General features: G+C 47.0%; 1 protein-coding gene across 1 annotated transcript in view; it reads left to right on the forward strand.

Moving 5' to 3' along the window:
* LOC106806051 (protein glass-like) overlaps positions 1-4855 on the forward strand; it is a 10474-nt gene extending 5619 nt beyond the window's left edge. Inside the window, exon 3 of the mRNA XM_014807893.1 lies at positions 3976-4855. Within this exon, the coding sequence (XP_014663379.1) occupies positions 3976-4806 (831 nt within the window). The 3' untranslated portion in view covers positions 4807-4855. The remainder of the gene's footprint in view (positions 1-3975) is intronic.
* The last annotated feature ends 8992 nt before the right edge of the window (positions 4856-13847 follow it).

Here is a 13847-nt window from a genome sequence, read left to right on the forward strand (position 1 = left end):
TCGTATAAGCTATGACTACTGCGTTATCAAATTAATATAACCTATATTAACACACACAGACACAGCACACACACACACACAACACACACCACGCGCGCGCCACGGCACAAACACACACACCACACACACACACACACAGCACACACAACACGGCGTCGCGCGCACACACCCATTAACACGCGACGCGGCGCACACACGCACACAACCACACGCCACGGCCACCACACACGACACACAGCAGCACACACACACACACACCACACACAACACACCACACACACATTAACACCCCACACACAACACATACACATGCAGCACTACCGCACACGCACACGCACACGCACACGCACACGCACACTACACGCACACAACCACACTCCTCTTGTCGATCTCTCATTGTCGGCGTTCGGTATTTGTTCACAAGGCCGTATTTCACGGTTCTAATTTCCCTTACGTTCTGCGTCTGGCATGGCGTCACTATCACAAATAATTAGCTGTATACGCTTTACACCCACTCATATCTGTATCGCTAGCGGCGCACACGAGGTATTTTATCGCCGGATCGCGGCGCATTAAAAATCGCATGCGCAATTTTAATCGCCCGATCACGAAGGGGGCCACACGCTAGCGAATTTAATCGCCGCATTTTACATCACATGATAGCAACAACACGTCCGTATTGATTTAGAAAAATCGATCGGCTGCGAACAATACGCGGTGACAGGCGCACACGAACGGCGAAATTTCTAGCCAACCGTAAATAATCGACGGCGTAAATAATCGCCGGAAATATTCTAACCATTATTGGATGTTACGGGCGATTGCGTGCGGGCGATTAAAATCGGCGTCCGTGGTGAACGGGCACACGGTTTGCGATTTTTCGAGCGCATTTTAAATTCGCGGCGATTTCGGGCCGATAAAAATCGGCTGTGTGGCCCTACCTTATACGTCCAAATTTTTTTTGTATCATATTATCCCTGACATGATGAGCGGACCTCGTGCATTTGCTTTGCGCCAGATTTAACCGCCTCGGTTGATTCGATGTATGCGACATGATTAATAGTAGTTGTTATACTGAAACGTCATTTACATACTTATTATACTTGTCAATTATTATTAACTACAATAAACTTGCTTGTTATACTAAGTGTCGGATAAACATAGACCTATGGAAACGTTGGCGTTGATGCGGGGTGATGCCGGTATTGTTTTGTGTTTCCTTGGTTTAATAGGATTCATTTCACTTGTATAGTTTTCATACATATAGTCATTTTGTCATTTAGTATAATATTCATGTTAGCCATACATAGTTTCATGCCATATAGAATACGAGTAATTTCTCAGGTTTGATAGGTTAACGGTTATGGGGTAGATTTAGTTTTCTGGTAGGACGAAAATTCAAGTGCGTTTATATATGCTATAATATATATGCATATGTCTATTATAAGTGCGTAATTTGAGGTTATATATTGCAAAAGTTATATTACATATCAGTATTAATATCTTTCGCTTAGTGTGATCGCATACACAGACATCGGTAAGCTACGATCATTGCACGCACGCGGCTCTCTCTCTTTCTCTCTCTCTCTCTCTCTTCTCTCTCATCTCTCTCTTGTTCTCTCTTCTCTCTCTCTCTCTCTCCGCCCCATCTCTCTCGGCTGTCTGTATCTGTTTCTCATCTTCGCCTTGTGCTCTCTCTCTCATCGTCGCCACGCGATGCGCCCGAGCAAGACCGCCAGCTTTCACTTACAGTTAATGAGCGCATTTTAAAGTGTGCGCCGCCCGCATCCGGTGCTGCGGCCGTTGACGAGTCCGCGTTGGCGATTAGCGACGCGGCCATTGCGGCGAACGCGCGCGCGGCGTCGTGCGCTACGGTAATTGATGAGAGGGGCGGCTGAATGCTCACCGCTGCTGCTACATGCGGCGGGGTGATGATGTCGTTAGAGAGGCGTGCTCTATGAGCCGCTCGCTTATGCAGTGTCGACCCGTGTGTCGTGCGTTCGTGCGTTGTGCGTGTGCGTCTGCGTGTGTGTGTGATGTGATGTGTGTGTGTGCGATGTGTGCGTGGTGTGTGTGTGTGATGTGTGTGTGTGTTGTGTGTGTGTGTGTGTGAGTGGTGTGTGTGTGTGTGTGTGTGTGTGTGTGTGTGGTCGTGTGTGTGTGTGTGTGACTGTGTGTGTGTGGCGTGTGTGTGTGATGTCACCGCCACCGTCATAGGGAACGCTGCATGATTAATCGCTAACTCATTCACAAATATATATTAGATATATAACGCAGGCTCCCACACACGCACGCGCGCACACACATACGCACAAACACGCACGGCACACACGCCGCACTCGTATAATCACGACCCATGCAACAGACGCACTATGACACACGTGCACGCGCGGCGCCGACACACACACACACACACACCACACAACATCACACACACCACACACACACACACACACGCCAACACAACACAGTGACACAACACACACACACACACACACACGCACGAGCACGCACGCACGCACGCACGGCAGCACGACCGCAAGCGCGCACGCACGAGGGACGCTCCATATTGGCATATAGTTCTTGTGAATAACAAACGCTACTACCACGCACCATTGCAGACCGCTCGCTGCGCGCATAACACACAGCGGAGAGGATCCATTGGCACATATGACGAGAATGCAGCAACAACGCGCTTACGTATTAACTGCGCGCGTGATGTTACCTGTTTGTGCTGAAGTTTCGCGCGTATGCGCGGAACACCGTCTCTCTCTTCTTCATAAGATACACCTTGCGCAAAACACGCCGCCGACATTTCATGCATCGGCCGCCACCACCGTGAACGGGTATGCCGTTCGCTAAATTAGTGTTGAATTCATGAGGCGGCGGATGAGCCGCGCGGTGAGTTCCCTTAATCGCTTGCGAGCCCTGCCGAAAACGCTTCAATTAGATTGGCGCCGTGGGTCAGTGAGGCCCGACGGGTTTAGTGGGACGCCAAACCCGGCGGCAGGCTACTGCGTCACGCTAACTGTGAATCGACCCGTCGCTCACTTATCAAGGCCGGACGATGTAGCGGGGATACGGTATTGCATACATTTAAATGCCGGTTGGCGCGATTCCCAGTACGATGGAATCCAGCAGATATTTCCGTTTTTAATTGGGAGAATATCTTCATTATCTTCATATTACGTCCAGGCGGTGTGGTTTTAAATGTGGGTATTTTGCAATTTGCGGCTTCACGGAATTTGTTGGCCGGAAAAGGTTCGCACTTGCGGCGAATTAATTGCGCAGTAACATATACGCATAAAGTACGCCATAACTACAAATTAAATAAGACATATTAACGGATAAACGATTGTGTTTGATGATTAATCTAGGCATGATCGACATTTCCCATGTAACCGTTGGTTACGCGATTATTGTTTTACGTCAAATTGCTTTATTTGTTTATATATTATAATATTTATTATAATATAAATATATCTATGCGCGCTGCGCAGTCATGCTGGCTGCGCGCTGCGCGTTTGTGTCTATTATTGTATTATATCAGTCGATCTTTATTTATATATTTTAATGGTGAAACAAATTACATAAATGTTCCCATGCGCTCACTTTATAGGCCAGCTGAAAGGTGGCTATAAGCAAGATGATTCGAAATGATCGAAGCTTGTCGGAATCCACACGTGTATATAGCTAGAGTGCTTCTGCGCCTATCCGTATAGGAGGCGGTCAGCCTCGCCTACATTGCGTCGGAAAATTACACATGACATTCCTACTTTTCTTAAGTGTGTGTGTGTGTGTGTGTGTGTGTGTGTGTGTGTGTGTGTGTGTGTGTGTATGCTAGTGTATGTGCTGTGCGCGTGTGTATACGTGCGTGCGTACGTGCATGCGTTCGTGCTTGCATGCAATCGTGTGCGCGTGCGTGCGTGTACATATTGCACGTCTTACTAACGCACGGCCCACGTGTCGTTACAGAATGCCAACAACTCTCTGTTTCCGTCGATGAGCGTCAACGTATCCATGTCGATGTCAATGGGATACGGTCACCATGCCAACCAGCAGTGGTCAGCAACGCCTGGCGGCCACCACCAGCACGACCAGTACCACGACCCGAACATCTACCAGTACCGCGCCATCAACCACGTCCCCGAGCCGGAGTCGCACGGGGGATCGCAGCACGTTCCGGCAGCCGACATGCTCGGCGCCGAGGTGCTGTATAACAGACCGCAGAACTACCACGGCGCATCGCGCTCGTTTGTCTCGCACTACATGCTGAAGAAGGCGCGCGGCCTCTACCGGCAGAACGTCGGCGGCGTGCAGGAGAAGTCGTCATCGTCATCGTCATCGTCGTCGTCGGCGGCGGCGAAGATGAGCGGTGCCGAGAAGCCGAATTTATGTCGCATCTGCGGCAAGATGTACGCGCGTCCGAGCACGCTGAAGACGCACATGCGCACGCACTCCGGCGAGAAACCGTACCGCTGCACCGACTGCAACAAGAGCTTCTCACAGGCGGCCAACCTGACGGCGCACATACGCACGCACTCGGGCGAAAAGCCGTTCCACTGTCCGATCTGCGATCGCCAGTTCTCGCAGAGCTCCTCGGTGACGACGCACATGCGCATTCACTCCGGCGAGCGGCCCTACCGCTGCCGACTCTGCTCGAAGTCGTTCTCCGATAGCTCAACGCTGACGAAGCATCTTCGCATACACAGCGGAGAGAAACCCTACCAGTGCAAGCTGTGTCTGTTGAAGTTCTCGCAGAGTGGAAACCTTAAGCGACACCTGCGCGTACACTCGAGCGGCTAACGAGGGGGAAATGAGTGCCGCCTCTCCTCCGCGACGAGTATATATCTTATTTTTCGTATAACACACACACACACACACACACACATTAGGGACACGACGGAAGGGTTACGCGGTGAACAGTCGTGTGACGCGGACGCCGTGCAATAAATAAAGGAGAAATAGGGAAACCACATTATTTAAATCGTATAAATATTAAGTAAATAAATAAATAAATAAACATATAGAATAAATAAATGAAACAAGTAAAAAGAGAAATAAATAATCGAATACATATATTGTATATATATTGTACGTATAAGCATAGATGTATTTCCTTGTCTGTACGCATCCAATCTATTAAAAATAAATAACTGGAAACAGAACGATAAGCGAATGAATTTTAACGACGCGATCTCAATGTATTTTATTCACAGTAATACGTAGTTGCATAGCCAGTTTTACTTACTGTTGTTCCTCCAGTTTCTTTATATTTATATATATATACTATATATAATAGTAATAAATATATATATTAAACTATTATTATACGAGATTCGCAATTGATTGCAGGACTCTAGCGGATTTACTGTATATATATAATTATATATATAATTATATATATCTATAATCAATATACAGTAAAATCCGCGCTAGAGGCCTGCAATCATTGGCGAACTCGTATATTCATATATGTATTTATTAATTAAACAAACGCAGGCATTAGCAGTTTACATTACTGTTGTCACTCAACCTATGTTACTATATTATATATATATATATATATTATATATATCAGTAGAATCCCGCTATAACCCACAATAATGCGACGTAAATCGAATAACTCGTTAAAACTTTTTAATTCGCCCGCTGCAGGCGACCTCACATTTTTTAATACGCGATCGACGTTTCTTGACAGGGACATTCCAGCGTCGATGTTCAAGATGGTAAACGCGTCGCGACATGACGTTGCGGATGTGCTATGTCACTGAAAGCACCGCGATCGTTCACTCGGGTCACTGTTCACCGCTATCATCGACCACCGTCGGTTCACCTTACGTCCGCCGTCGGCCAAGCTACACAAAACACTGGGTCGTATTCGTTAATGGACAAAATGCAAGGCGCCAACGCTCCAGTTCCCGGTGATGGACGCAGCGGCCATCCGGGATGACAGCATGGACATCATCAATGCAGGTAAGGTTCTCGTTGTCGGTTGCTGTATGAATAACATAAATAAATAATGAATAATAAATAAAATAATTGAAATAAATAAATAAAGAAGTAAATTATAATATATATATACAATATATACTTATATGATAGATAGATAGACAGAGAATGAAATAGAGATGGAGATAGAGAGAGGAGAGAGAGAAGAGAGATGAGAGAGAGAGAGAGGAGAGTGCGCAAGGAGAGGGCGAAAGAAATAGGGCGAGATTAGAGATGCAGAGAGAGGAGGGGAAAGAGAAGAGCAGATAGATGAGAGGAGATAGAGGAGAGCGAGAAGAGAGAGGAGAGACGCGCTGCGCGCGCAGCAAAGGGTGCGGGCGAAAGAAAGAGGGAGAGATAGAGTATAAATGAGAGAGGAGGGGAAAGAGAGAGAGAGAGAGGAGAGAGAGAGAGAGAGAAAAAGAAAGATAAAAAGAGAGAGATGAGAATTGGGGAAAGCAGTAATAAGATAATTCTTCATGATGTTCTAGCTGAGACACGTGCTCCGATAGTTCTCATAATAACATATTATGTATTTCGCAAATATCTTTTTTATAGGAGTTTAAAGAGAGCACAATTCATATATCATATACACACACAGTAAGTCTTCCCCCTTGTATAGGGGCGAATACACTGCATATGGGCCTCAGAATACGTCCTGGTCAACGAGTATGCGTTAGCCTAGCTGAAGATTGAACAGCGGACTGTCTTTACATGTGAAATATTATTGTCATGAGCCCTGAATGGTAGAAATAATTATCTCGTAAAACGAACTGTCCGTGCGGATCGAAAATGATTTCACTGAGGCGATGTTTTATTAACTATTCATACTAACCAGTGTGATTCCGATCGTTTGTAATAGCGAAAATGAATCTTTCTTGTTGGCCTTTTTGTATAATACGGGGCCTTTTTTCGTTCGAACAGTTTTAGACATTTTTTTACTTAAGTCCCTAATAAGCCCTCCGTTATCCCGTCGTTTATCGCATATTCCACATATTTTTTGCTCCATCCGCGTTCTTGCCTGCCGGCCGGCCTAATAACCCCCCCCCCCCCCCTGTTGTGAACGTGCGTATGTATGTGTGGATGCGTGGGCGTGTGCGTTGGTGCGTGCGCGTTGCGTCGCTGGTCGTTCCTGGCGTGGTGTGTGCGCGTGCGTGCGTGCTGCTGGCGTCGTGTGTCGTGTGTGTTGTGTGTGTGTGTGCGTGATTGTGTTAGTTTTGTTTGTGTGATGTGTGTATGTCGGCGTGTGTGGTGTCCGTTGTGTGCGATGTGTGTGTGGTGTGTGTGTGTGTGTGTGTGTGTGTGTGTGTGTGTTGTGTGTGTGGTGTGGCCGGGAAATACTCGGCCGAAGCCTGTGTGGTTTGCCTGTGTTGGGTGTGTGTGCGCTGGCGCGTGTGGTGACACACACACACACACACACACGTACACACACACACACACACACACACACACACACACACACACACACGCACGCACGCACGCACGCACGCACGCACCGACCGCAAGCAGCCGCACGCACGCAGGGACGTCCATATAGGATTATTCTTGCGAATAACAACGCTACTACCACCGCCACCATTGCAGACCGCGCGCGCGCATAACACACAGCGGGAGGATCCCATGGCAATATGACGACATGCAGCAACAACGGCTTACCGTCATTACTGGCCGTGATGTTACCTGTTCGTGCTGATTTCGCGCCGTTGCCGCGAACACCGTCTCTCCTCTCTTCATTAAGTACCCTTGCGCAACACGCCGCCGACATTTCATGCACGCCGCACCCACCGTGAGCGGATGCGTTCGCTAATATAGTGTGAATTCATGACCGCGCGGTGAGTTCCTTAATCGCTTGCGAGCTGCGAACAACGCTTCATTAGATTAGGCGCCGTGGGTCAGGTGAGGCCCACGGGTTCTGTGGGACGCCAACCCGGCGGCAGGTACTGCGTCACGCTAACCTGTGATCGACCGTCGCTCCTTATCAAGGCCCGACGATGTAGCGGGATACGGTATGCATCATTAAAATGCCGGTGGCGCGATTCCCAGCTACGATGGAATCCAGAGTATTTCCGTTTTAATTGGGAGAATATCTTCATTATCTTCTATACGTCCAGGGGTGTGGTTAAATCGTGGGTATTTTGCAATTTGGTTCACGGAATTTGTTGGCTGGAAAAGGTCGCACTTGCGGCGAATTACATTGCAGTAACATATACGCATAAAGATACGCATAACTCAAATAAATAAGAATATTAACGGATAAACGATTGGTTTGATTATTAATACTAGGCATAAGATCGACATTTCCCAGTAACCTGTACGCGATTTATTGTTTTACGTCAAATTGTTTATTTGTTTATATATATAACATTTATTATAATATAAATATATATATGCGCGTGCGCGTGCGTGTGCGCGCGTGCGCGTTTGTGTCTATTATGTATTATATCATCGATTTTATTTATTATTTTAATGTGAAACAAATACATAAATGTCCCCATGGCTCACTTTATAGCTCAGTGAAAGTGGCAATAGCAGTGATCGAATGATCGAAGCTTGTCGAATCCACACGTGTTATAGTAGAGTGCTTCTGCGCTATCCGTATAGAGGCGGTCCAGGCCTCCGCTACATGCGTGAGAACACATGACCATTCCTACTTTTCTTTACATTTTCGCCGTTGAATCGAAAATAACGGCGCCGCCGTAAGTTGTTTATTTAGCCAATAATAATGAACAAATCTCTAATAGCAACAATAAGTCAACGCCTAATAGTTACAACTGATTATCCCGTAAGATGCCGCAGTTGTCACCCCCCCCCCACCCACCCACCCACGCGCGCTGGTCGAGCGTTGTCGCCTAAACCGTCTACAGTTGATGACAACCGTGAGGCGTGAATGGACAACGGTCAAACGGGGTGCATCCAGGAACCCCCCTCCCCCATCCCACCACCACCCGACCCCCGCCGCACCGCACCCTTACCCCCCGCTGCCGCTCCCAGCACTGCAAGCAGACGACCGCAGCTCGGCTAGAAAATGCGCGCCTTGTTACCGACCGGCGTCTTAAGAATTTCACCGGGCGTGCCGGACCGCTACACCAACCACCGGTGACCGGTGTCCGGCCCGATGTTTGTTTTGGCTCGCCGCGGGGTGGCGCGTCGACTAATCAGGCGTAATTACCCGCTAATTTGGCAATTGCTGGGATTTGTTGGCCTAGGCGTTGTCCGGGGTGCTTTGTGTTCGCACGTATATGGTCGCTGATGATCACACGCGCCCGCGCGCTTACGTACTTGCTGCGGCGGCCGAGAGGTCGTATTTGTCTACGTAACTAGCGCGAAAATAAATAGTAGTCGAAATCAATTAGGGACACGACGATAGGGTTACGCGGTGAACAGTCTGTGACGGGACGCGTGCAATAAATAAAGGGAGAAATAGGGAAACACATTATTTAAATGCGTATAAATAATTAAGTAAATAAATAAATAAATAAACATATAATTAAATAAATGAACAAGTAAAAAGAGAAATAAATAATAATACATATATTGTTATATATTGTACGTATAAGCATAGATGTATTTCCTCTGTCTGTACGCATCAATCTCATTAAAAATAAATAACTGAAACAGTAACGATAACGAAGAATTTTAACGACGCGATCTCAATGTATTTATTCACAGTATACGTAGTGCATAGCAGTTTACATTACTGTTGTCCTCACAGTCTTTATATTATATATATATATATATATATATATATATATATATATAACTATATTATACGAGTTCGCATGATTGCAGGACTCTAGCGGATTTACTGTATATATATATATATATATATATTATATATATATATCAATATACAGTAAAATCCCGCTAGAGCCTGCAATCATGCGAACTCGTATATTCATATATGTATTTATTAATTAAACAATACGCAGTGCATAGCAGTTTTACATTACTGGTTGTCACCTCAACCTATGTTACATATTATATATATAATATATATATATATATATACAGTAGAATCCCGCTATAACCCACAATAAGCGACGTAAATCCGAATAACTCGTTAAAACTTTTAATTGCGCCCGCTGCAAGGCGACCTCACATTTTTAATACGCGATCGACGTTTCTCTGACAGGGACATTCCAGCGTCGATGTTCAAAGATGGTAAACCGCGTGGCGGACATGACGTTGCGGATGTGGCTACTGTCACTGAAGCACCGCGATCGTTCACTCGGGTCAACTGTTCACCGCTATCATCGACGCACGTCGGTTCACCTTACGGCCGTCGGCAGCACACAACAACCTGGCGTATGTTAATGGACAAAATGCAGGCGGCCAAACGCTCCGTTCCGGTGATGGACCGCGGCCATCCGGATGAACATGGGACATCATTCAATGCAGGTAAGGTCTCGTGTCGTTGGCTGTATGAATATACATAAATAAATAAATGAATAAATAAATAAATAATTGAAATAAATAAATAGAAGAAGTAATTATATATATATATATTATATATATATATTATATGATAGATAGATAGACAGAGATGAAATAGAGATGGAGATAGAGAGAGAGAGAGAGAAAGAGAGAGGAGAGAGAGAGAGGAGAGTCGCAAAGGAGGGGCGAAAGAAATAGGGCGAGATAGAGATCAGAGAGAGGAGGGGGAAGAGAGAGGAGAAGAGAGAGAGAGAGAGAGAGAGCGAGAGAGAGAGAGAGACGCGCGCGCGCGCGCAAAGGGTGGGGCGAAAGAAAGAGGGAGAGATAGAGATAAGAAGAGGAGGGGAAAGAGAGAGAGAGAGAGAGAGAGAGAGAGAGAGAAGAGAAAGATAAAAAGAGAGAGATTGAGAAGGGGAAGCAGTAATAAGATAATTCTTCATGATGTTCTACTGAGACACGTGCATCGATAGTTCTCATAATAACATTTATGTATTTCGCAATATTCTTTTTATGAGGTTTAAAGAGACACATATTCATATAATCATACACACACAGTAGTCTTCTTGTATAGGGGCATACACTGCATTGCCTCAAATAGCCGGTCAACGAGTATGGCGTTAGCCTAGCGATGAACAGCGGCTGTGCTTTACATGTGAAATATTATTGTGCATGAGCCCTGAATGTAGAAATAATTATCTCGTAAAACGAACTGTCGTGCGGAATCGAAAATGATTTCACGAGGCGATGTATTAACTATTTCATACTAACAGTGTGATTCCGATCGTTGTAATAGGAAAAGAAATCATTTCTTGTTGGCTCTTTTTGTATAATACGGGGCTTTTTTCGTTCGAACAGTTTTAGAATTTTTTTTTACTTGTCGCTCTAAAGCTCTCGTATCCCGTCGTTTATCGATATTTCCACATATTTTTGCTCCATCCGCGTTCTTGCCTGCCGCCGGCCTAACTGTGTGAACGTGCGTATGTATGTGCGTGTGCGTGTGCGTGTGCGTGTGCGTGCGCGTGCGTGCGTGCGTTCCTGCGTGTGTGTGCGCGCGTGCGTGCGTGTGTGTGCGTGTGTGACGTGTGTGTTGTGTGTGTGTGTGCGTGTGTGTTAGTTTGTTTGTGTGTATGTGTGTATGTCTGTGTGGTGTGTTGTGTGTGTGTTGTGTGTGTGTGTGTGTGTGTGTGTGTGTGTGTGTGTGTGTGTGTGTGTGTGGTGTGGCCGGGAAATACTCGGCCGAAGCCTGTGTGGTTTGCCTGTGTTGGGTGTGTGTGCGCTGGCGCGTGTGGTGGTGTGTGTGCTTGTGTGTGGCTGTGTGTGTGTGCTGTTGTGTGTGTGGTGTTGTGTGTGTTGTCGTGTGTGTGTGTGTTGTGTGGTGTGTGTGGTGGCGCGCGTGTCTTGTGTGTGGTGTGTGTGTGTGGTGTTGTGTGGTGTTATGCTAGTGTTATGTGCTCGTGCGCGTGTGTATCGTGCCGTGGTCTACGTGCCTGCGTTCGTGTGCATGCAATCGTGTGCGCTTGGCGTGCGTGGTGTACATATATGCACGTCTTACTAACGCCACGGCCCACGTGTTCGTTACAGAATGCCTAACAATCTCTGTTTCGCTCGTCATGGAGCGTCAACGTATCCCTGTCGATGTCAAATGGGATACGGTCACGCATGCCAACAGCAGTGGTCAGCGACGCCTGGCGGCCACCCCAGCACGACCAGTACCACGACCGAACACATCTTTACCAGTACCGCGCCATCAACCACGTCCCGAGCCGGAGTCGCACGGGGATCGCAGCACGTTTCCGGCAGCCCAACATGTCGGGCGCAGGCGTTACAGACCGCAGAACTACCATCTGCTGCATCGCGTTCGTTTGTCTTTCGCACTACATGCTTGAAGAAAGGCGGCGCGGCTCTACCGGCAGAACGTCGGCGGCGTGCAGGGGAGAAGTCTCCATCGTCATCGTCGTCGTCGGTCAGTCGGCGGCGGCGAAGATGGCTGGTGCGAGAAGCGATATTTATGTGCATCTGGGCTGGCAAGAGTACGCGCGTCCGAGCACGCTGAAGGCGACATGGCGCACGCATCGGCGAGAAACCGTTCCGCTGCACCGACTGCAACAAGAGCTTCTCACAGCGGCCAACCTGACGGCGCACATACGCCGCACTATCGGAGCGAAAGCCGTATCACTGTCGATCTGCGATCGCCAGTTCTCGCCAGAGCCTCCTCGTTGCGATTCACATGCGGCATTTCACTCCGAGCGAGCGGCCCTACGCTGCCGACTGCTGCTCGAAGTCCGTTCTCCTATAGCTTAAAACGCGACGAAAGGCACATCTTCGCATTCACAGCGGAAGAGAAACCCTACCAGTGCAAGCTGTTGTCTGTTTGGAAGTTCTCGCAGAGAGTGGAAACCTTAAGCGACACTGCGCGTACACTCGAGCGGCTAACGAGGGGGAAATGAGTTGCCGCCCTCTCCTCCGCGACGAGTATATCATCTTATTATTTCGCTATAACAACACACACACACACACACACAAACAACACCACACACACACACAACATGTAAACGTAAACGGTTTGATCTGTTGTACATATGAAATCATCGTGAATGTGCAAGTACAAGTGACGCACGAGAGTGGACACGACGAGACTAGTCACCGAATCAAAAACGGAGAATCGGATAGTATCTTTAGTTAGGCTGTAGTCGAGTAGCAGTAGCAGAACTTTAAGAAGCGGACCACGGCAATCAATGTGTAATACTAGTGTAATAACATACATTCGGCGTGTCTCTTACTGAATTAAGAAAATGAAATATATAAGCTGTTGTTCCGACCATCACACCAACCAACAGTAGCGAATGCAGTACAATCAATGGTGTAAGGTAAATTTCATTATTACGACGGACATATGCCGAGCAGGTTGGGAGCAGGATTAGCTCGAACTACCTTAAATATTATTAGAGGAATTCGCCAACTATGTGCAGTTTGAATTGTTAGGAGAAGCGTGGGCCGTGGACCACGTGACGAAGGCAGAAGAATTGACGGGAGAATGTGGGAGAGAGGCGATGGAGTTGTGATTAGGCGACGATAGTGAGAACGCGAGCGAGCGACAGAGATATAGCTAAAATAGGAGAGATACCCAGACAAAGTACGAGAGGAGAGAAGAGAGAGACGAGAGGACAGGAGAGAGAGAGAGAGGAGAGAGAGAGAGAAAGAGAGAAAGGAGAGAGAAGGGGGGGGAGAAAGATTGTTTCGTAGGTTCACCCATGCTTCGCTTCATGAAGAAGCTCACAAATACGTAGACTATACAAAAGTCGTTCACCACACATTGCAGTAGAGTACCTTTTAAGATAAGATAACCCTTTACTACATGATACGTTAGCGCGTAATTTCTGATGAAATGACATTATACGTAATCGATAATTATTCTCTCTCTT

The sequence above is a fragment of the Priapulus caudatus genome, unplaced genomic scaffold (assembly GCF_000485595.1).
Source record: "Priapulus caudatus unplaced genomic scaffold, Priapulus_caudatus-5.0.1 Scaffold139, whole genome shotgun sequence".
Taxonomy (NCBI): Eukaryota; Metazoa; Priapulida; class Priapulimorpha; order Priapulimorphida; family Priapulidae; genus Priapulus; species Priapulus caudatus.